The following is a 22,183-nucleotide window of genomic DNA, read 5'->3' on the forward strand; positions in this document are numbered from 1 at the left end:
CACAGGAACCGACAGGTGCTCCTTGTAGTAAATCTCCGGCCGAATGGCTCCAGATTCCAACTGGTGCTTTCTCAAGAATGAGCGAGGAACCTTAACTGGGATCTCCATCGCAGCAGCGAGGCTAACGGCCTCGTCGTTCCAGAACTCGTGATACACATCAATGTTGTCAGACACCTCCTTCAGGGAGTGCGATACAGCTTTTAAACTGGCTGCAGCAAAGTGGACATCTGCCGCTCTCCCGCGTATGTTCCTCCCAAACGCTTGTGTGAGCGTCAGAACGTTTTTCAGCACGACCAGTGCCATGACAAATTCAAAATCAGCCAGTGCTTTTGAAATCTCCAAGGCGTTGTGTGTGACTTGATCGTCCCACCTCATGTCCTCGTTGTCATGAACGCTGTCCACACAGAGCAACAAGGCCTCCAGGAGTTCCCCTGCCACCTCGAATGCATCATTTCCTCTGGTCCAGCTTGTTCTACAGATCTCCTTCAGTTCCTTGGCCTTCTCTTCTTTATCCGGGTAGAAAATCGCAATGGCGTGCTCCAACTCCAACTGCAGTAGAGTGGACTGGCTGAAGAATGCCTCGATCTTCCTCAGGGTAGACAGAACAAGCTGGACCCCTGACACAGCCATACCATTTGCCAGCGACAGGTTCAGTGGACGAGTAGATCTTAGTGTAGGCACTGCCGTTGGGTACCTCTCCATCAGTTTGGCAGCAAATCTTTTCATTTGACTAAAATGTGTCCCAGAGCAGGAGTGGGCTTGACCTCTACACTGTTCCATATCCAAGCCCCATTTGTCAGTCATTTCAGACAGAAGTTTCTCTGCTAAGGCATCTCCATCTCCTTCAAAGGACAAGCATCCAAGGAACCTCTCCCGCTGGCAGTTAGACTGGTCTACATAACGGAGAAAGACGGGGAGGTACCATTCTCCCGAGATCCTCACCAAGTCATCGGTAAGTAAGGAAAAGTAGCCATTTTGTTGAACTTCCTCCATCAGCTTACTGCGGATGTATCTCTCACACACATCAATCAACTGATTTAGCTGAGCGGAGGAGCAGCACTCCTTATTCACATCGTACCTCTTCTTAAGGACTTCATCTCCACAGTTCATGCGATATTCTAACAATGTCTGAAAGTTGCTTGACCCAAGGTCATCCTGCTCATTATCACCAGGCCCTGTTGGAGGAATGCTCTTTCCCCCCAACAGTACAAGAACTTCAAATAATGACTTAAGATACTCTTTGTATTCCTCTTCCTCCGGGACAGTTGGGACGTCTTTCTCAGCTGTCTCTGCTGGAGACAATTTGATTCCTAAAAAATTAAAATAAGGGAAAGACAAACAGTTGTAAGAAAGAAACCAAATGTGTGTGTTGGAGTCATTTGTTCCACCATCCCATCTGGTAAAAAAAGCATGTGTGTGTGTTGATAATTTACAACTTACTTTTTTTCTCCTCTTTGTCTGTTCCTTCTGGTTTGACCTACAATAAGTCAAATTATAAGTGTGATTACATAGCAACTACAAAAAGCACATTATACAAAATGATTTCCCCCATTTAAACAAATTTAGAATAGAAAAGAACAATAGAATAAATCTTTAATGTCCACCAAGGTGGACATTTTTCTTTGGCTCACCAGCCATACAAGACAAACATACAGACAACATCTCAGACATAATATGTGAAGCATAAAAATATGGAAAAAAGGAAAAGACTTCTTTTACCCACCGTCTGTTTACTGCGCTTCACCTGCCCATTTTGAGGTTGGCTTGGTACATCAAAGACAGTTGGTATGGCATCATCCTTTAGCACTGTACTCGAGTCCTGCAAACAAAGTCAAGGGGGGGGGGGTTATATTGTCCTCTGCAATTTGATCCAAAACCATATGCGACTTGAAAACATACTGTAACTTACACTATCAACTGAAGATTTTTCAAAATGTTTCCCACAAAGTCTGTAGTATCTGTACAACTGGTCTGGTGATTTGTCTATGAGATCTTGCCTCTGGCATTTTTCAACCCACTTCTTGGACCTGAAAGGAGAAGTTAAACCAAAATGAGAACACGTTTAAAAGTCAATGGAAAAATTGGCATTTCAGATTTAGTTACGGTTCAGTGTTTTATCAATGTATGCATTTTGTATATATACATATGACCTAATGACATACATCAAATAATTAGGCAAAACACATAAAGGCTGTTGATCTACTTTATCACATGTAACCACCTCATGTTTTATGCTCTAAGAAGCCAATTCTCCACCTTTAGACATGACTGGGCCTCAGACATGGGAGGTTACTGTGAGAGAAGGTGACCTTAACAAGCATGTTTTAGGCTTAAGCATGGAATGACTACACAATATAAACCTCAGTAGACAAAATATTTCATTTAAACCTGTGTGTGACAAATACTGAATATGTCAACATCTAAGCTTTGTCTGGCTGCTTTGTCTAGGAAGTGATTAGCAAACTCAGAGGTCTATGTATATTTGTAAAACTCACGCATGGAAATGAACATTACAAAGTATTTTAACAAGTTAGCATGTAGCAGTTCAAATGGGTAAGCAACGTTCCTCTCTGTAGTTTGATTCACAACTGCGTGTTCCTGGAGATGCAATGTATGGATACACCAACACGTGAAGTCACTCAAGCAGCCAATGTAAAAAAAAAAGATAATACATTAATAGTTTTGTTAAGGTTTAATTCTAGAAATTTTGACTTGTCATGTCAGATAAAGTACATGATAAACAAATTTCGCAGCCTGCGTTAAGCCATGCTAGTGCAGGAGTGAGCCAGCATTCAAAAAACAACCCCCCTGGAACTAGCCCACCTAAATGGAATGCCGTCCATTCTACTGTCAATCAATTCCACATCAATTTCACGAGTGAACGTTACACTTCCCCTGCTATAAAAAGGTCTATTCAAGGTAATGGACTTTCAGAAATAAAATACTAGATCGGCATCCGCTGCAGTTGCGTAACTAACGGTAGTCCTTACATGCAACTATAGTAATGCTATGCTATATGTAGTGTGTAACACCGGCTTTGCCAGAACCTTTTAACAATCTTGCAATGTGCCAGATGTGTCTACATTAAGCAAAAAGCGAGGGCACGTGAATGTGCCCAACTTTTGAATGGAGTTTGCGTGTTGAAAGGTAAAGATATAATGCATATTTCGTATATGGTTTAATATAGGGCGTGGACACAGTGCGAAACACATATCTATATTAAATGTTGCTGAGACAAAACTTAAGTAATTCAACTAAAGTTACCCTCGTTTCAAAAGCGTGTCGTTTTTCACGTAAAAATAAACACGCTGTTCTGAGTGGAGGTAACAGTTAGCTAGCTAACGCTAGCTTGAGAGCATCTTGTTAGCTTTTAGCATCTGTAGCTAGTTAAGTTACCTTTCTGGATCAAACGGAAACCTGAAGAGAGGGTCGGATTTGCCACTTGTACAGTTTGGCACAGCGCAGTGATTCTGCATTATTAGTTGTTATACTTCTTTTTTGCGGTGTGAAATCCTTTTGTGGTTAGCCAATTGTATTGCTCCCGCTAGTTAGCTAATAGGGTTAGCTGTCAAGCACCTTCGTTGAGCAGCAACTTAATTTCCGTTTTCTTCTTTCAAAATAAAATGCAATGTGTTTGAATACGGTAACTCAAACAAAGCGCACTAATGTGAAAACGCACTTTCTTTAAAAAAAAAAAAAAAGCCTTGACATTTTATTATCCATAAGCCCTCTAAAAATGTCCCTATGCCAACTAGGCTAGTTTAGGTTGTCAAGTCATAGGGTAAACATATGCAACTAAATGGCGCTAAAGTGCAACTCAAGAGGATTCATATTGTGTTTTGTATCCTCAGTACACTTGCAGGTGAAGTGTTTTTTTTTCTGATTGTAAATTTGGATTATATTTTGAAGGCAAATTCGCTTGCTTGTTCAAACAATTTAGTTTAACTTGACCAAGTGCACCAAATCGCGCGCAGTGCTTCTTTCCCATAATCCTCTGCAGTCTTTTCAAAGCTTCAAAGAAAACCGCCTCTGGTGGCAAAAACATGCCATATGGCATATTTCAAAACATGATATTGTTGACTATCAGTTATTATTGTTTTGAAACACAAGTATTTGCTTTTTTCTACTTGTTAAGTAGTATTAAATATTTAATTAAAGCTATAGAACCCATCTTCTCATACGCCAGTGGAGTATTATTTTTTTTAACGCTCATTTTATATAATAGCAACGTGATGTAAATATGTAACGATTCCTAAAAAAATGCTTTTGTTAGCTTCTTTCCCCCATACTATCTACTGTAGGCAATAGCTGTTTGTTTTTGACTTCATCCCTTTGTTACAGTTCGCTGTCATGGCTGTCATGCACTGGGCGTGTTGTAGCTGCTTGACCGCCCGGTACTACTGGAATCCTATTTACGTTCAAACATTCAAACAGAAGGGATGATGAGAATTTTGAGAACTGTGTGTGGGATGAAAGAATGCAGTCTTCTTCAGTTCTCGTTCTTAGCTTTGAGAGACTATTGGTTCATTCTATGATGTCGCGATACTAGCGTGGCCAATTGCAGCACAGCATCACCAAGTCAAATCGAATATTTTGGAGTGAAGCTTCCAGAGTTGTGCTGCCTTGGATCGGACGGGCTTTGTCTTCGCGTTGCAGGATAAGAAAGACTACAGAAGAGTAAGTTAACGTTTCTTTACAACTTTACTCAAATGTAGATACAGTCAGCGCCCTCAACTCGCTAATATTAACGTTTATTCGCTTTTATCCCTCAAGTCTGTTAAGTTGTAACTGTACGCCCAACTGCTAAGCCAATAATTCAAATTTTGCACCACCAGTAGATTTTGTTGTGTTATCGTAACGTTTTGACCGTGTGTGGGAGTTTTGGGGGCAACATCATGAATAATAAGACCTCAGCATACCAGATGATGTCATGCTTGTATAACGTTACATTGTTTGGATGCCTTTCAGAAATCTTCATTGATTTGAGTCTTCACAATGGATAATGTCGCAGTTTCAAGACGAAACCACACCTATAAGGAAGTAAGTTATCAATTGTTATGATTACTATTATGAATTTAAAAAAAGTGGGAGAGAGTGGAAAGGCATGCAGGTAATTGTCACAGGTCGGATTTGAACCCTTGACCTTTGCGTCGGGGAATAACCTTCAAGGTAATGTTCAGTAATGATGATCATATCTATTATTACGCTATATGCCGTTATTTTGCCCATGTCCAATCTACCTAATAGTTTTATTGTTGTAATTGTATTAGGGAAACAAGGAAAACGCCCAGCCTGCACATTGCAGTAAGTCCACGAGGTTGACGTCTCGAGAAGCTCTGAAAAAGGCAAAGACTGTACAGAAAGAAAGGAACGGAGCTGCTGCTGATGTCAAACTGCGACAAACTCATAGCCGGTGCTTCCTCACGGAACAGGCTGGGAAACACAAGAACATGGTTGCAGAAGCTCCCAAGCCGCCGTCATCAAAGCCTGCTCCTGGCATGTACAAAGGCAAGATTGTCCAGTCAAAAATAGGATCCATGTGGAAGTCCACGGCCACCGTGGGCGGGGCAGATCCCAAACCACCAGCACCCAAAGCAGAGGTCCAAAGGGTCGCGAAGGTGACAAAACGCAGGTCCGTGTCTGTCACTGACCTGCCTGTGCACGTCGCACAGAATCCTGCGGCAACAAGGACCAAGTCTGTGTCGGACGAACCTGCTCAGGTGTCCAAGCGTCCCGCCACCAGCTTTCCTCGTGCTGGGTTGTACAGCGCTCGCCCTGCTACCAGAACCGTCCCAGCAACACTAACCAGAAACACTAAGGTGGCTCCCGCCAAGGGAAGTGGGGCTCTAAACGCTAAGTCAAAGTTTCCAGTGACAGATAAGAAGGTCAACAAACCTCCTGTATCAAATGTCCTCAGTCAGTACAGATTCACCATGGAGACCGCCGAGGAAAGAAGGTAACGTTTTTTTCTGACATGCCTCATTGGCCTCAATGCGACTGCATCGGAAATGCTTAAATGTTTATTTGTGTTGCCTCTGCAGAGCGAAACTGGCCGAGTGGCTAGCCTCCAAGGGCAAGACTTTCAAGAGACCCGCCATGACAACAGCAGAGCCCTCTAAAACCAAAGTCTCTGCAAAACCCGAAGCTGATCCCAAACCGCAGTCTTGTGTCGAGCCTCAGCCTGCTGCGCAGTGCAACCCTGAACCCAGACTGGAAGCACCCGAGCCGGACTCTGCTGCCGCCGCCCACTGGTCCAGGTCAACACACTCCAGCCAAACTCCAGCGATCGTGAACACCACGCTGGACCTACTCGGTAACTCTGATGCCGATCAGGACAGTATGGATGATGTAAGGAAACGGGAAACTTTCTGTTGCTGCTTATTAGCTGGATTTAAAAATGTCACCTTCCGCAGTGAACCATTTTCTTTTCTTTGTTTCGTTGTGACAGATTGTGGTGAACCTGTGTGAAGCTTTGGACGCCTTCACATACGACGATGGTAAGTTCACCGGTGGCTGGTCACTCATTTGTTTGACGTAGAGTGCTGCATTTGGGAAATCTTAAGTTGGATCTACTCAGGTTGCTGGTATTCTGGAAAGATGAATAACTGGTATTCTGTCTGTAGTTGTAGCACTCTCGCTAACGCTGTCATTATTGTTTCCATTAGAGCTCCCGCAGGTGACGGATGTGTGCAGTAATGTTGAAATGGAGGACGGTAAACTGACGGATGAATGCACAAAAGAGGAGCAAAAGAAGGACATGCACGAGGAGGGCGAGCAGCCAAAGGTTGAGCAAGTGAAGGATGAAGTAGAAGAAAGTAATGGCAAGATAGTGGAGACAGATGAGGAAGTAGAAAGCGATGATGATGATGGTGTGATGGAGACCACGCCACAGATGGAGCATGCTTCAGTAATAAAGTACAGTGTGAAGACTACTCCATACCTGCAAAGGTCAGTCCATTATCTTTCTTTTGCCCAGGGCTGGTTATCTTTAAAACAAATTGGTACCAATACTGTGACTTTGATACCAGTTCCTAAACAATACTGGTTTTATAACATAAAATACATTACTGCACAAATCTTTATTTTATAAATCCTACTACCGTTACATGAGCCCTACCATTTGTAGTGTCACAATTTCTTTTATTTTTTTCCTGCATTCCTTTTCTACATGTAACGTTGGCCAGCCAATCCCCAGCATTAGATCTTTGTAGAAGCATGCTTATTGGCTCACTGATGCTGATGACATTTACTCCTTAGGTATTGTAATTCAGTAATCAATGACGAGGCATTTTTTTATACTGAGGTGATTTGGTCTAAAAAAAAAAAAAAGTATAGAATTCAGTATCCAGCTTTACTTTTGCCTTAATCCCTCTCAATTTGTTTTTTCTTTAAGCATCAGTTAAATGGCAAAGTAATTTATTTTCACTTCCATCACTTATTTTTTTCCCCTTTTTTTAAATGTCCCTTCCTTAGTGTGAAGAAGGCAATTGAAGAAGAGGCCAGCACAAGCACATCCAGGAGAAAGAGCAACATCAAAGATCTGAAGTTTCTGACCCCAGTGCGCCGTTCCTGCCGCATCCAGCGCACATCGTCCCGCCTGCCGGCGATGCTGGCCGACCACGACCCCTGCGTGTCCTCGCTGGCAGAGCTGGGGCAGCTGGATGACGACACCGCTGCCAACGCCTACATCTACAGAAAAAACCACGCGCTTCTGGAAGATGTGCCAGATCAGCCCAAACTGTGAGGACCTCTGTACATGTGTGTGTGTGTGTGTGTGTGTGTGTGTGTGGTTTAAAATAATATATATATAATGGACACTGTATACTGACACTTTACTAAGATTTACTAATGTTTTAATAATCTGAATGTGTCTGATTAAAGAATTATTGGTTATATTTTAAAATATTATCCCCTAACTTTTATTATAATATTGACAATGTTGCCAAATGCAATAAAGATTAACTCATCCTAAGGAGTTGTCTTTTAATTCTAGAAATGTGGCATCAGTCTCATGCGTCTTTATCACTCAGCCAAACACTGTTCATATTACAATATTGTGATTAAAGTGTATCGACATGAGGCTAGATATTATTTTACACTTTGGAAATCGGGATATACTGAGTGTTCTGTTCCTGGTTTTAAAGGCTGCATTACAGTACAGTGGTTACATTTTCTGAACTTGTAGCGGTTCCTTATTTGCCCTTACCCACTTAGTTATATCCACATTGGAGGATTATGAAAACACCAATAGTCAACCCTATAATATTGCCATTGATCAATTTGGTAAAAAAAAAGTCTCCATATGTCCCACTCTAGTCTCAATGACAAACTGCTACTGGAATCTAATTAGAGGAGCTCAGTCCGTAGGGGGTTGGGAACCGGAGGGGTGTCAGTTCAAGTCCCCCGTATGGACCAAAGTACGGCGTGTGGATTGGTGGCTGGAGAGATGCCACTTTATTTCCTGGGTACTGCCGAGGTGCCCTTGAGCAAGGCACTGTACCCTCCCACATCTATTTGCACATGATCAGGTCCTGAACAAGTGTGTATATTTTAAGCATGTGTAGTGATGATTAACTGTAAATTGTAATTTCACCTCTGGAAATAAACAGTATAAATTATTTATAAATTAAAGAAGGTGGGTACAACTTTATCCAATAACTGATGACTTAATGAATAGCAAGTTATTCTTTCAGTAGCCTAGCTCACTGATTATATTGCTGGGATACAGCCTTCCCTTCTAATTTGCAAGAGCATCAGTATTATACTATTTTCAGGATGTTTGATTAGTTTAAATTGGTTAAAGATATTTTTCCTCCCAGACTGGATCAACGCTGTAGCCAGACTATACTTCAGCACCAGAAACGATGAGATGCTTTCATCAGCAACCTTGTCACCAGTTTGGGTCACAAATTCACAAACGGCTCTGACTAGTTTAACTTCATAGTTCCCACATTCATTGTCTCAATGTATTGTGTGCAAAGGTGTGAGGAAAAGGCCAAACCACTATTTTATCACTTTTAAACCCACTTTTATTGACCACATTGTAAAAACCCAAAGCGCTCAAGAATGAACACTGCTTTCTTGGCGAATTACAGTACGCTTCCTGACAGACTGGACGTTTTGACACCAGCTCCCTCTGATCCCAGATGAGACATTTCATAACTAAATAAAAAAAGAAAAATTCATTCACAAAATCAAAATCTCTTTGATGCAATTTTCACCCCCCCCCCCCCCCCAAACAAAAGTATAAAAAAGTGCTCTATCTAGAGACCACAGGGAAGTGTTTCAGTGCTGTGTGCTAAAAGGCTGTTTTCACCGCCGTCTGAAGGTTTTATGTCCTTGAAAGACCCCGGTTGTCCAGATCTTTGACCTAAAATATAAAAAAACAAGACTTGGTTAGAAAGGTCTACACATCAAAACGTCATAAAAAAAGGTTAGGCCAGCCTCGGACAAACTAATCCAATCCATCACCAGTCTGATTTTAAATGTATTCCAGGTAGAGCTGCAGCATTTCCATTTCATTTTGTCCATAAATACAGGGGTCGTAAACGTTTTTAAGTCAAGGACCCCTCAACAGAGAGACAAAGCACCCCCCCCCCCCCACCTACATATTGTATAAAATGAAGTTGCATATTAAACTGGTCCTACAATAACATTAAGGGTAGCCTATAGCTTTTTATGCATACAATACTATAAATTGTTGGCATGATTTTTATTAATCATGTTTTCATCTGTGGGTGGATACCTTAGTGACTACCCTATCTATAGGCCAGGAAGCCTATACTCAGTCTGTGTTTATATACATCTTTTTTTTTTATTATATTTTTTTACTTTTTAAAGATGATTTTTTTTGGCCATTTTAGGCCTGTATTCGACAGGACAGCTAAAGACCCGAAAGGGGAGAGAGAGGGAACGACATGCAGCAAAGGGCCGCGGGTCGGAGTCGAACCAGGGCCCGCTGCGTGGAGGAGTGAACCTCTAGATATGGACGCCCTCTCTGCCAACTGAGATATCTAGGCGCCCACTGATATGTTTGTTTATAATCTGTTGGAGTCATATTAAGACATTTTAGTTTTCTTTCAAAATCTGAGGACCCCCCTAGATGCCCCGGACCCCCTGTCAAGACCTTTGCGTTAATAGATTATTCATTTAGTCTACAAAACCCCTTTTTTTTTTAAAACAGCTGAACATGCCATCACAATTTCCTTGAGCCCAAGGTGACATCATCACCGGTCTCAAAGATATTCAATTAACTATAAATCTAAAGGACCAAGGAAAGTTGCTAATTTTCATATGGAACCATGAAAAGAGGACGAAAATCAGAATTAGTTTTTGGTCAAATGACTGATGGTTACAGCTTTAAACTCCAAGTTCAGGTTTTAAAGAAATGTAATTCTCCTTCTGGGTCAGTTTGCCTAATGTGCCATGTGTCAGGATTTCTTACATTTCCCCAAAGGGATGATTTCAGAACATCTGGTCTTGGCCAGTAAACCCATTTGGTTCCCAACAGTCCTCATTATTTTACCCATATGATATTATGTCAAGGGACAAGGTTAGGAGAAAAAGGGAGTTGTTTTACCTTGTATATCCTAACCAGCCAGTGCTCTGTTGTGTAGGCCTCCTCCAGCACATCCAGCTCAAAGTCTTTGTTCCCAATCTCAGCGTTCCTCACTCTGTCATAACCAGGTGGGCGCTCTGCAGAGAAGGTCAGGATCATCAGAATCACAGGACAAAAGGCTGTAGTTTCATATCAAAGAGGAGGACCAGCAAGATCAACCTGCCGACAGCGCAGCCAGTTTAAGAGCACATAAGCCAGTCTATCGTCACGTTTTGGCACAGTAGTTTCCACTGGGTGCTCCGGCCACAGTTCCCCCAACACTTCTGTGTAACTAGTGCTGGGCTATATGGAGAAAATCTGATATCACGAGGTTCTTCACCAAATACACAAACGTCGCTATTGTGACCATATTGTAGGGCTGATAATTGGTGCTTTAACAAATAATTTCACAATAAGAATAATCATCAATATGTGGATATAACAACTAAGTGGTTAAAGGCAAATATAATAAATAATAAGAACAGCTAGAACAAATTGCATCCCTTTACTGTAACTTGCCATATAACGATAATTCAATATCCAAAATCTGACACGATATCTAACTTCCATCGCGATGTCGATAGAAAATTGATATAGTGCCCACCCCCTTGTCTAACTGTGGTGAAAACAGTATCATATAAAGAAAGGGGCTGCTAAACTAAACCATCCTTTCAAAAACTGCTTACATTGACAACATGCCTCTGATAGCAAGGTAAAAGCGGGTCATCCGAGGATGGAGTTACTCACTGGCCTCTGTGTAGACCTGGCCGAAGCGGTAGTAGCACATCTTGTACATGAGGCAGTTGAGCAGGACAGGCGAGCCCTCGCGGTCCACTCGGAACTCTCCGGTGGGAGTGTAGTAGTCGTGCTCCTTGATGTGTTTGCCCGTGTCCGTGCTTCCCCCGATACGGACCATCCACAGAAACTTGTTGATGTCTAGGGCAAACAAATTAGAAAAAAATTAGACAAGCCGTGCTTAAAATGCCTTCTGAAATATTATGGCTTCTTTTTTTTTGCTGCTGATGGCATTACTTTATGCAATCAATGTGTGAGTCAAATATTTTCCTTTACAGAAATTCAACTCCAAAAGATTCCACCATCCTGTTCATTACACTGTAGATAAAAAATATATATTTGAAAGAAGAAGAGGAGGGGTCCCAAACTGTGGAGTCAGGATGATGGAAGTATAGACCTGCTGCTCACTGGTGACACCACCTGTGTGACTGGTGCCTTCCTCATTACTGAGTGTAGAAGAACGCTAGTACATCTATGAGAGTACTGGCTGATTGTCAGCTATGACACAAACTCCCGGGCAGTTCAGTGCTTGTGTTTTGGGTTTTTTACCCTCACAGTATTTAAAATGTTTCTTGTGGCAGCGATAGAGGCAGTCCTGTTTCCTGTTTGGGACACTCACACCGCCTCCAACCACAGCTCAAAACACTCTGATAAGTCTGATCTCCGGTTACATGACAGGGCACCGCAGCGTGTTTCTCAACGCCCGCTGCGTTTCTTTTGCCGGACCGCTGCACAGCTGTCTGATTGCGGCCTTAAAAGTCACAATGCTGCAAGTACTGTACGGACTCCGATCTACTGAAAAGTGGGACGTACCATCTGAAGAATAGCCCGTCAGTCCTCCAAAGATGACCAGGACGTAACTGACGTCCAGCTCCCTCATGATCTCATAGGCCCTCTCTTCTGTGGATGCCATGGCCTACAGAACAGACAGCAGCCCAGTCAACACAGCACCACTTCATACTAGAGCTACAACTACTCAACTTTTTGCTGTACAATTAGTTGTCCCAGAAATAATTGCAGTTAACAACACAGTGGTCTCTTTCAGTCAAGTATAAAACAAATCTATTTATCTATGACTATTCCAAACAAATTTGACTTTTGAATAGATCCCAGTATACATCTTGTGGTTATATCTTAAATATTATGTGACCTAAATAATAATAAGGCCTATGAAGTAAACCACGCCTTCTTTATTGTCATAAAACACTGTATATCTTCTCAAAATTAACATAAAGTAGAACATTTATGCACATCAATAAAAAAACAAAACAAAGTACCAATAATCACTTGTATAATTACAAGTTGGCATACCTAAACCAAATCAACAATCACCATCAACAGTCGTACCTCTAGGATGTTAGCTAATGTAATTCATTATGGAAAAAATAAAATAATAATTGTGATTACACACTTTTTTAAACAATGGTTACAGGCCTACTTGATACACACGAGTACCCCGGAGGTTACCCAGCTCACCTGTCCAACTCTGGAGATGTGTGTGTTGTTCCATGTGTTGTTGTCCACTAGAATGGTTCGATTTGCCATGGCAGTTATCTGATAGCCATAATCCCACCATGACATGACTTTGGCATCCTAGAAACACACAAGAAAAATCAAACCATGGAGGGGAGGCCCTTCAACCTAATGGCAATGATGGTGCATAACTCCTGAACTATTCATCCTTTTCAAATCCAAATCGCCATTTGAGATAATGCAATCATGAAGACCGCGATTAATCAAATGCAATATTTCGTTGAATGCTTTGTATAACATTTTGTTTAACATTTCTTATTCCTCTTTTTACTATAATATTTACTGTTTAAGATAAATGCTGACATAATGGTTACATATTAGTATATAGTGTCATAGATTGTTAAGCAAAATCTCAGTGGATGTTTCATTTCTTTTGTATGACTTTATTTAACATGATGATAGAAGGTGTAATATGTAGATGCTGCTGTTGACCCGAGCCATATCAGACATTTCAGCTTACAGGAAGGTACTGATATGATTTTATTGGAATTGGTTTTTTTATTACAATTTTAGTTTTTGTGATAAATGTTCACTGTTCAATGCTTAAAAGAAAAAAAGATTATATCTATCTATGTTCTCATCCTTGCCTAAGAACATAGAGCCGTTTTGATTGTGTCTCATGTTACAATGACATGTATCTGTTACACAGGGAAAATTTAACTTTAGCTAAAAATTGCAATATCTGGAACAACAAATGCAATGAATTTTTTTTTTCCTTCTCCAAATACTACCCCCCAGTTAAGACCTTCTTGCTGACTCATCTCTTTGGCTCGGACTGACCTCAGGAGTGTTGTGGCGGAGCCAGTAGTACGCCTCTCTGAAGTCGTCGAAGATGATCCGGCTGCCGTCACCGCCGCGGGCCGACAGGACGATGGAGGGAGAGGAGTAGGCCTCGCTGGTCACCCAGGTAGAGTGGAAGGTGTATGTGATGAGGAAGAAGGCCATGACCAGAATCATCCCACTGGCAACCTGGTAGGAACATGCAACACAGGAAGTCATCAGGGGCACGTTCCACCTCAGAACGGCGTGCACCGGGTTGCTACGGTTTCCTGGTTGAACGTCAGGTTTCCTCAGAACGGTGTGAAACGATGTGCAACGGGCTTTGAGATATGTTTTCTAAATGTGTTGAAATGAATCCCTGCAACCTGGCCGATTCTGCATCGATGCAGTGACAGACCATAATCGATTACCTGCGGATGTTACTCGTTGATTTTCGAGTCACGTTTTTTTTCTGCCTATCTGTATTATTGTTCATACATATAAATCTGGCTGCTTGAGTTTGTTAATGAAAGCCACGTGAAGTAATTTATGATAATACTGAGGTGGTGCCATATTGTGAGGATATTGAATCAATTTGAATTGTTGACAGCATTACTGTAATTGAATTGTGAGACCAGTGAAGATTCACACCCCCAATGTGTTCTTTTGGTGGGTGTGTCTGTCATTTATTGGCTGTGTCCCAGGTGACACCCAATCAGCAGAGAAGAGTCTATTAACCCTATTAAAAAAAGGCAGAGCGATTGCACACACAATGTTCAACACACTCCAATCTCAATTTATTTATTTTTTGCTACGTTTCGTCAGGGCTAAACATGGCCCTGGTTTCACCAGTCTGTCTGTGGGGCCATCAATATGCTTTTATTCTGACGACGGAAATATAACATGGATGAGGAAGAAATCTCTGCTATGCCTCGCTTAAGAATGGAATTGCATTATACCAGTCGGAGAGACATCTCCTGTACACAGCAGAGATTTTAAAGCACACATATTATACTAATTTTCAGGTGCATAATTGTATTTTGAGGTTGTACCAAAATAGGTTTACAAGGGTGTATTTTCAAAAACCACCATATTTTGTTGTACTGCACATTGCTGCAGATCCTGTTGTCACCCTGTGTGTTTAGGTCTCTGTTTTAGCTACAGAGTGATTTATTTCACTTCTATACTATCTTTGTTGGGAGTCCCACATGCTCAGTAGCTCAGTAAGATCCCATCAGCTAGATAACGCTTTCTTTAACTTTGGACAGTACAAGGCCGGATTAGCTGGGAGACTTCTTCTAAACCAGGGGCACTTGTGGGATACCTGCAGAACAGGGACATAAAAGTAGTTCTTTTGGAGATTATGGTAAACTTGTGTGTGTTGTAGCAGTGTTTTGCCACTGAGAATGAGCTAGCATGCTAGCACTAGCATGCTACGGTTAGCCACCTGCACTCAGCTCCCCCGGAGACTGAAGGCAGAGGACATTCAGAAGCCTGAATGTCACAAAACAGCATGGAGAGACAGATGCACCAGAGACACAGAATAACCCCCCAAATCCCAGAAAAAGTGATTTTTTTCATAATATGGGTACTTAGTAATATTACCACAATGCAAAAACACTCCATTACAAGTAAAAGCCCTCTATTTATTATTCAAAAAATACATAAGTACTCCTAACTAAAAAGTACTTTAAATATTAGAATAAAAGTAATTGTTGTGTAAAATAGCTTCGGTGACTAGCGCACGCGCACGCACACACACACACACACACACACACACACGCACGCGCACGCGTTTTATTTGGTCCTCTTTCTTTTTTTAAATATGCTGATTGTCTCTCAGGTCTCCTACCTCATTTTTGATGGGGTAGGTGGAGTCCTGCTGCTTCTTACTCTTCTTGTCCGGCCGGCTGACATCCAAATTCTTCATGTAAGTGGTCAGCACCTGGGACACACCAATGCCTGACAGGATGCACATGACTGGAGCCAGAACCAACATCAGACGCACCTGAGGACGCAACAAACAGGCAAGTAGGTGAAATATAAAGTTCAATATATATAGGACATCCAATCACTTTCCTAAACACATGTTTTTTTTTTCATTTCCTTCTGTTGCGTTTACACGAGTGTGCCATCTTCTGGTGACACTGTTGAAATGTCACAAACCCCAAAAGTAAACCAATCAACGGCTCTCTGGAGAGTCCTTTGAGACAAACACAGGGCAATGCAGGACGTACCATGACAGCCGAGAAGTACATGCTGGTGACTCCATACATGATGATGAAGATCCTGGCGTCAGACAGGTTGTTGAAACAGTAGTAAAGACCAACTGTAAGGAAAGGGAAGGTAACTGTCAGTCAAAACATAGACTAAGTCAACAACAGTTTATTTCCAGGAAAATCGCTGGGATGTGTGTTGCCATTCTCAACTTCAACTTGCTTCAGGAAACAACACTTCTAGCTAGCAAGCTACACTCTAAAAATGGCGAGTTTTTAAGAAACTTTAGATGGTGCAACAAGGCAGGCCTGCTTGGTTCTTTCAGGGAATGATTGTAAAGATTTACAAAAATTATGTTTACAGCATTTCCTCTCTAACTGGGACATTTTGGGAGCGATTGTTGGGATAGCTGTGGAAAAAGTACACACAGCCAAACACCGGTAAGAGAAAATGAGGTTTAACCATGATGATGATGATGATGATGATGATGATGATGATCATGATTTAAATAGCTCCCTATACTGTATTATGTTAACGTCATTTAATATTGTATGTGGCATTTTCTTTTGCGGGGTGCAAATCTTCCACCAGAACAAGTTCCTTCCAGAGACTATTCAGCAGAGCCACCGTCGTTGCGTCTGGAGCTTAGCAACACCCATGACGATTGTGACTGGTTTAAAGAAATGCAAACAACCCAGAGCGTTTTTTTCACCTATCCCAGAATGTATGTGTGGTGTAGCCAGACATTACTCCACGGAGCTGTGCAGATAGGTCTGCCAATGCAAGACTAGTCAAAACCCAACAAGAACACACCAAGCTGTGTGCTTCATCTGCATGAAAGATGGAGTGATCCTACATTACACACCCCTTGTTGCTCTGTGTGTTTCTGCTGAGTGTGCACTTGCCTGGGAACATGAAGACCAGCAGCTGCAGGTCAAAGTAGTACGAGGACCAGGTTGTGGGCTGGTGCTCAGAGACAGAGGCGATGATGGGGATGTTGTTCTTGGCATAGGAGGGGTCCAGCAGGGAGTAGAAACGACCAGTCCATGGAGAGATCTTACCTGGGGGAAATATCCTTTGGGTCAGTCACAGTCTAAAGTAGGGATGTCACAATCAGCTTTTTTAGCCCCTGATACGATATTTTGAACATGGAATACAAGTCCATCTCAGATACTTGTAGTTGCTCAGGTAACATAGCTGCACACCGTTTAATATATTTCACTTAGTGCAGCAAATATGTCTTTCCTCTCAACACCAAAACAGTTGTCTTTAGAATCCCAGCAAGCCCCCAACCAAAGAATAAACAGTTTTAAGTTCCCCGTTGGACAACGGAAACTAAAGTTAGAGAAGCCTCTTACACTTAATAATCAATCTTAGATTTCCTTCTCAACTCTGCTGTCGGCTCCAGCGAATAACAGCCTGTAGGCATGATTTCCTGGTGGAATCAAGGACCAAGTGGGGAGAACTGGAGTAATCCACTTTTGTAAAAAAAAAAAAATGAAAAAGAAAAAAGATGACTGATAAAGAGACTTTTTTCCTTGTTGGCAAGGTCTGGCAAGCTACGAGACACTGTGGACAGACACTAGTGAGTGGCCGTGCGCCATCTTGGTTTGTAAGTGGCGGCATCCAGGCAGTCTGGCGGTGTGATTAAAAGGCGGCAATCCCTTGAAGCCGATATAAAAGGATCGGAGTAAGGTTATGGGAGTGAATGCCAAACCCAGATGAGTTATCCGATACTTGCGATCAGGATCGAGACATCCCTAATCTAAAGCAAAAGAACTTAAAATCTGTTTTTCACAAGAGCAAAAGGAGAAGGTGGGGAAGGAGTGAAGCAAACATTTCCCCCCCCCTCACACTACCTTTGCCGATGCATGTACTGGTGCACCACGTTAACAAGTCTTACCAGTTAGCATGAGAACAGTGCCCACTGACAGCAGCAGGAAGCCCACCAGGGAGATGACGCTCTTGAACAGCACCTCAAATTGCTGTGCGTTGAGTTTGCTGCGCAGATAGTCCACAAAGGCATGAATCTGGCACAAGCCAAACACACCGAAGGCTGCCATGTGCTCCGAAGACTGCACCGGCTGGAACATGAGGAGAGGCAGGGAGGTCAACAGTGTGCCACAGAACAGGGTCAACCGACAGACTTTTTATTGTAGGTTTATTATGAAAAAAACAATTCAGAATCTCTTTTTTTGGTCAGTATTGAAACTACAGTGATTTAACATGATTATTCATTGACTTTTGGGAAGATGTTGCATTTATTGAACTTAAAAAAAATAAACAAAACAGTAAACCTTTCAACAAATCCTAAGTGAAAACCTCTTCAACTGTAAAATTTCCCTAACTACTTTTTCATTTTACTTTTTGAATTCCCCTTCACAAGACAAAAATAGAGTTTATTTGCAAAATTTTAAGTGCAAAATAAAACGTTTGATTATTTTGATTTTGTGATCGTTAAGAGTCAAAATCTAAATTCCATAAATTGAGCGGCCCTATTCAGGCTACCAGCGGGGTCTTGAAAATGTCTTACATATATTATTTTAAAAAAATAAGGCCTTAAAAATCTAGCATTTCTAGCGGGCCGCTGGTCATAGTCGAACGTGTGGAATCCTGGGGGTACCTTCCCTATTGTATTGCGGAGGCACTCCCATAGTAACATGTATAATAAGATAGTAACCTTTTCACCTTACCTGGAAACCAACAAAAGAGATCTGCATGGAGAGGATGGTGCCCAGGCAGTAGACCGTGCAGTAAGCCACGTAGATTCGGTGAGAGAATCGGCCCGTGAGCATCAGAACCAGCACGTGGAGGGGGATGAGGTTGATCAGGAACACGTAGCCACCCCATGAGGAAACCTAGATACACACAAACACCTTATCAGGACCTCTATCAACTCGAAATTCACACAATAAAACGATATGCAGTTTCAGTTCTCACCATGTAGAAGTAGGCCAGTGCGCACATGGATGACCAGTACACGGAGCCCGTTTTCACAGCCTTGATCCACATGTAATAGGTCAACAGCATGCAGAAGATGGCAATACCTGACGTAGGATAGCACAGAGGGATGTCATTGACAATCTTTCTGGGATGATTTATTCAAATAACAGCATAGTGCACTACAGGTGTATACCTTCATTATCATAGGAGCCAGCAACAGAGCGGGAGATATAACCAGGCACCACTGCAATCATGGCAGCAGCCAGGAGCCCAGCGCCTGCATCCTACACAGACAAAAGGCTTTTTAGTGCCAATAGGGCTGCCCGATATGTGGAAAATATGCAATATCATTGGTGAATATAGCGAGAACAATATTACTTGTGATAAATAAACAATGTTAAAGTGTACTCGGCTATGCTTTTCTGCTGCTTTCAATATGATAAAATACAACAAACTGCTTGTTGAATTTAAAATTTCTTCTGTGAAAGCACTTTGTAACCATGTTAAGACAAGTGCTATGTAAATAAAGTATTGATAGGATTCTAAAAATGGCATTCCACTCAAAAAGATCTGTTTACCTGTCACAAGGAGTACTAGTCAACCTGTAAAATCAGTTGCACGATGTCCTCTGCAGCTCTAAACATTCTTATGTCTGAGAAAATAACCCTGATGATGTCACATTTATCTTATTTTGGGCGTCAGACGCCAAATATTTTCAAAAGATGTGTGCAAGGAGGGCCAAACGACAGTCACTATTGAGTTGCATTATTGAAATTGTAGGATCCAGTGTTTTGAGAGTTTAACCCATACTAGTAAAAACAACTCATGATATCACTGCTGCTTTAATTTTGACCACTCTCTTTTTTATCTCACTCTTTTGAGTCCTTAAAAATTATTCCAAGTGCAAAGCTAAATCACAGAAATCACCTTAAAAAAGGGGAAAAAAGGTTTGCATATTACAGTTTGGGGTGTATCTTAGAATGTGTTTTCTACCTTCAACTCTTTGGTGAAGTGGTAGGTGACTATGGCGGTGAAGGAGGAGAACAGGGGAGCCAGGAAGACACAGACATTACGGATGTCAATGGTGATGTGGAAAAAATGCAGGGTGTGGTACAGGACAGCAGAGGTGACCATCAGTCCTGGGGAGAGAGAAGAGAGGGACACCAGACAAGAGGTGGTCGAGTAAGCTTTGCTTTAGTGCCAATGAAGGCAGACTGTGAATCGATCACCTAAACATTAAACAAACCTTGGACTGCTCTACTTCTGACATCAAACAACCCAAAATAAAATTGATATGCCAACATTCCTCTACTTGTACTGTGCTCTCTAATAATTTCTTTCCGATTCCTACCTGGATAAATGGTGCCACCAATGATCCTCCCCAGAGGATACCATGCCCTGTCGTCAAACCAGTTGTGAAACTTATAAAATCCTTCTTCTGCCAAGAAGCGAGTGGTACGGTAGTTAAAGTACCTGAAGGTAAGAGGGAGGTGAAGGTAAGGCATTACTTGGGGAGGTGCAAAATCTATTAACAAGCCTCGGAAATAACCGCTGGGACAAAAGTAGCACTTACGGATCAAACTCATGGATGACACTTTCAAACCTCAAGACGGAAAAGAGTCTGGTGGAGAATGCTGAAAAAAAAGAAAAGCACATGGAGAAATGTGTCCGATTTGTTTTGTTTTTTTAAATAACAGCAAGACCATGCTCTGGTGTATAGGAAAGTAGAGGACTCACAGAGGATGGCAGCCATAGACAGGATGAGCAGCTTCAGCAGCGTGTCCTGTTTCTCATAGGACAGACGGAGGAAGCCCATTTTGGACATTTTGGTGAGGTTAGCCCAGCTCACCGTATTACCTAATGGGAGGAAGACAAGCACTGTAACACCTAACAGGTACAAATAGGAGGACTGTGTAGAAAAGACCAATAATGCCAAATATAATAATAATGTATACTTTATTAATCCTGCAAGGAGAAATTACAAATGATTTAACAGACAATAAGTTTCATTTTTAGAAAAGAAATCCTGCTAAATAATCCTTTCAGTGTCAGATTTTGAGCAAGCCTGATACTCATTCAATCAAAGTCTTTCGACTGTACAGAGTCAACTTCCACATCCAGTCCAACCAGAGAAGGCCACGCACTAAGATGTGGCGTCAGGAACCAGGAAGCACCCACTCTGGAAAACTTCTGCAGGGATTTGTACCCGTCTTCTTCATCTTATATTTGGAAGGTTTTGCAAAGCGAAAACACAAGCCATCAAACTCACCAGAGCTCTAAATAATGCTAACTTTAGGACCTTGCCTTAAGCGGCAGTTGACCAACCTTTTCTACATCAAAGAGCAAGGAAATTAACACCAGCTAATATTTGCACACTAAGTTACCCACTAACAAGCATTATGCGCACATTTAAAATTAAAGCAAGCATTGTTTTAGCATTTCTTAAAGCTCCTTAACATAAGGCCGGCTAATGTTGATGCTGCTTTCATCCAGTTAAAAGTGTGTGTGAGTAGCTAGCGAGGCTAACCTGCTAGCTGCTGTATTATACACACCCTGGCCCTGCCCCTTTGCCCTGACTTATTTTTTAAATATCAGCGACAACTCCACATATGGCTGCAGGACAATGGCCTAAAATAATAATTGGTGCTCCTAAATGAGCTAATATATTCAATGTTCAGTAAGACTCACCCGCTCCGTTCCTGTTACTCACACTATTAACACACACACAACCTTTACCGTGAACAAGTCCCGCCCAAACCACGCCATGATGCGTGTTTATTGGTTAAACACCAGGTAACAGTAATCCCACACAAAACTGATTGGTTCTCTGGCTGTCAGTCAAATTTGGTTTCCTACATTGCCGCTGTGGTGTAGTGACGTGTCCTTAGTGAGGAGAGACGTGTCGCCCCCTATTGGTACACAACCAAAAGTGCAACCAAAGCCAAAAATAGTAAATATTAACTGTTAACAACTCTATATAAATATACTCATAACAATCAGTTCAATTGTATAAAATCAATCATTTACAATCTGGAAGCTGTCTGTTTCTCCTTGGGTGCAGATTCAGTTCAGCCTATGGTTCAGATTCAGATTAAATTAATTTTGTAATGATGCAGGCCTGCTACTTCTGAACATATAGTACTTTCTATATATTGTGGATTGCATCCCTACACCATCTACTTATATTCCCTCTGCTCTATTAGTATACTGAATGGCATACATTTATCTATAACCAGGGTTAAGTATAAAACATTCCACATGCCAGATCCACTTTCCTCTGCAATTAAAACATTAATCGTTTTGTTTTGGGGTTTTAATATCTTTTCAGTGTGACCACTG

At 41.7% G+C, this 22,183-nt stretch overlaps 3 protein-coding genes across 4 annotated transcripts in view; 1 reads left to right on the top strand and 2 right to left on the bottom strand.

Annotated features, from left to right (window-relative positions):
* thap12a (THAP domain containing 12a) overlaps window positions 1-3,634 on the bottom strand; it is a 4,138-nt gene extending 504 nt beyond the window's left edge. The window contains exons 1-5 of the mRNA XM_032534300.1: window positions 3,397-3,634; window positions 1,910-2,027; window positions 1,724-1,819; window positions 1,441-1,477; window positions 4-1,310 (exon numbers count right to left, since the gene is read on the bottom strand). Coding sequence (XP_032390191.1) covers window positions 4-1,310; window positions 1,441-1,477; window positions 1,724-1,819; window positions 1,910-2,027; window positions 3,397-3,476 — 1,638 coding nt within the window. The 5' untranslated portion in view covers window positions 3,477-3,634. The remainder of the gene's footprint in view (window positions 1-3; window positions 1,311-1,440; window positions 1,478-1,723; window positions 1,820-1,909; window positions 2,028-3,396) is intronic.
* Window positions 3,635-4,410: 776 nt separating this feature from the next.
* Window positions 4,411-7,757, top strand: si:ch211-266i6.3 (cytoskeleton-associated protein 2). Its single transcript, XM_032533513.1, has 7 exons — window positions 4,411-4,677; window positions 4,969-5,040; window positions 5,271-5,956; window positions 6,042-6,348; window positions 6,449-6,497; window positions 6,666-6,948; window positions 7,474-7,757. The coding sequence occupies exons 2-7, from the start codon at window positions 4,996-4,998 to the stop codon at window positions 7,742-7,744; spliced, it is 1,641 nt and encodes a 546-aa protein (XP_032389404.1). The 5' UTR covers window positions 4,411-4,677; window positions 4,969-4,995; the 3' UTR covers window positions 7,745-7,757.
* A 1,247-nt stretch (window positions 7,758-9,004) lies between these two features.
* stt3a (STT3 oligosaccharyltransferase complex catalytic subunit A) lies at window positions 9,005-21,631 on the bottom strand. Of its 2 annotated transcripts, XM_032533512.1 has the most exons (18): window positions 21,533-21,631; window positions 20,582-20,701; window positions 20,418-20,478; window positions 20,196-20,317; window positions 19,838-19,983; window positions 19,038-19,128; window positions 18,842-18,948; window positions 18,595-18,759; window positions 17,805-17,985; window positions 16,807-16,962; window positions 15,922-16,013; window positions 15,537-15,692; window positions 13,706-13,894; window positions 12,869-12,985; window positions 12,206-12,308; window positions 11,345-11,533; window positions 10,580-10,695; window positions 9,332-9,370 (listed from the first exon to the last, which is right to left on the bottom strand). In XM_032533512.1, the coding sequence occupies exons 2-18, from the start codon at window positions 20,667-20,669 to the stop codon at window positions 9,332-9,334; spliced, it is 2,118 nt and encodes a 705-aa protein (XP_032389403.1). In that variant the 5' UTR covers window positions 20,670-20,701; window positions 21,533-21,631. The 2 variants fall into 2 exon arrangements, with proteins under 2 accessions (XP_032389402.1, XP_032389403.1); XM_032533511.1 differs by lacking the exon at window positions 21,533-21,631 and having other exon boundaries at window positions 9,005-9,370; window positions 20,582-20,669.
* Between the last annotated feature and the right edge of the window lie 552 nt (window positions 21,632-22,183).

Source organism: Etheostoma spectabile, chromosome 13 (genome assembly GCF_008692095.1).
Source record: "Etheostoma spectabile isolate EspeVRDwgs_2016 chromosome 13, UIUC_Espe_1.0, whole genome shotgun sequence".
In the NCBI taxonomy this organism is placed as follows: domain Eukaryota; kingdom Metazoa; phylum Chordata; class Actinopteri; order Perciformes; family Percidae; genus Etheostoma; species Etheostoma spectabile.

Excerpts from the sequence above, each read along its gene's own strand:
- stt3a (XM_032533511.1), bottom strand. The coding sequence starts at position 20,669 with ATGTCCAAAATGGGCTTCCTCCGTCTGTCCTATGAGAAACAGGACACG. Across the intron at positions 15,693-15,921 it reads TGTACTTCTCGGCTGTCATG|GTGCGTCTGATGTTGGTTCT; the intron begins GTACGTCCTGCA and ends TTGCGTCCTCAG. Across the intron at positions 9,371-10,579 it reads GGCTGGTTAGGATATACAAG|GTCAAAGATCTGGACAACCG; the intron begins GTAAAACAACTC and ends TTTATATTTTAG.
- si:ch211-266i6.3 (XM_032533513.1), top strand. The coding sequence starts at position 4,996 with ATGGATAATGTCGCAGTTTCAAGACGAAACCACACCTATAAGGAA. Across the intron at positions 5,041-5,270 it reads GAAACCACACCTATAAGGAA|GGAAACAAGGAAAACGCCCA; the intron begins GTAAGTTATCAA and ends TAATTGTATTAG. Across the intron at positions 6,498-6,665 it reads CGCCTTCACATACGACGATG|AGCTCCCGCAGGTGACGGAT; the intron begins GTAAGTTCACCG and ends TGTTTCCATTAG.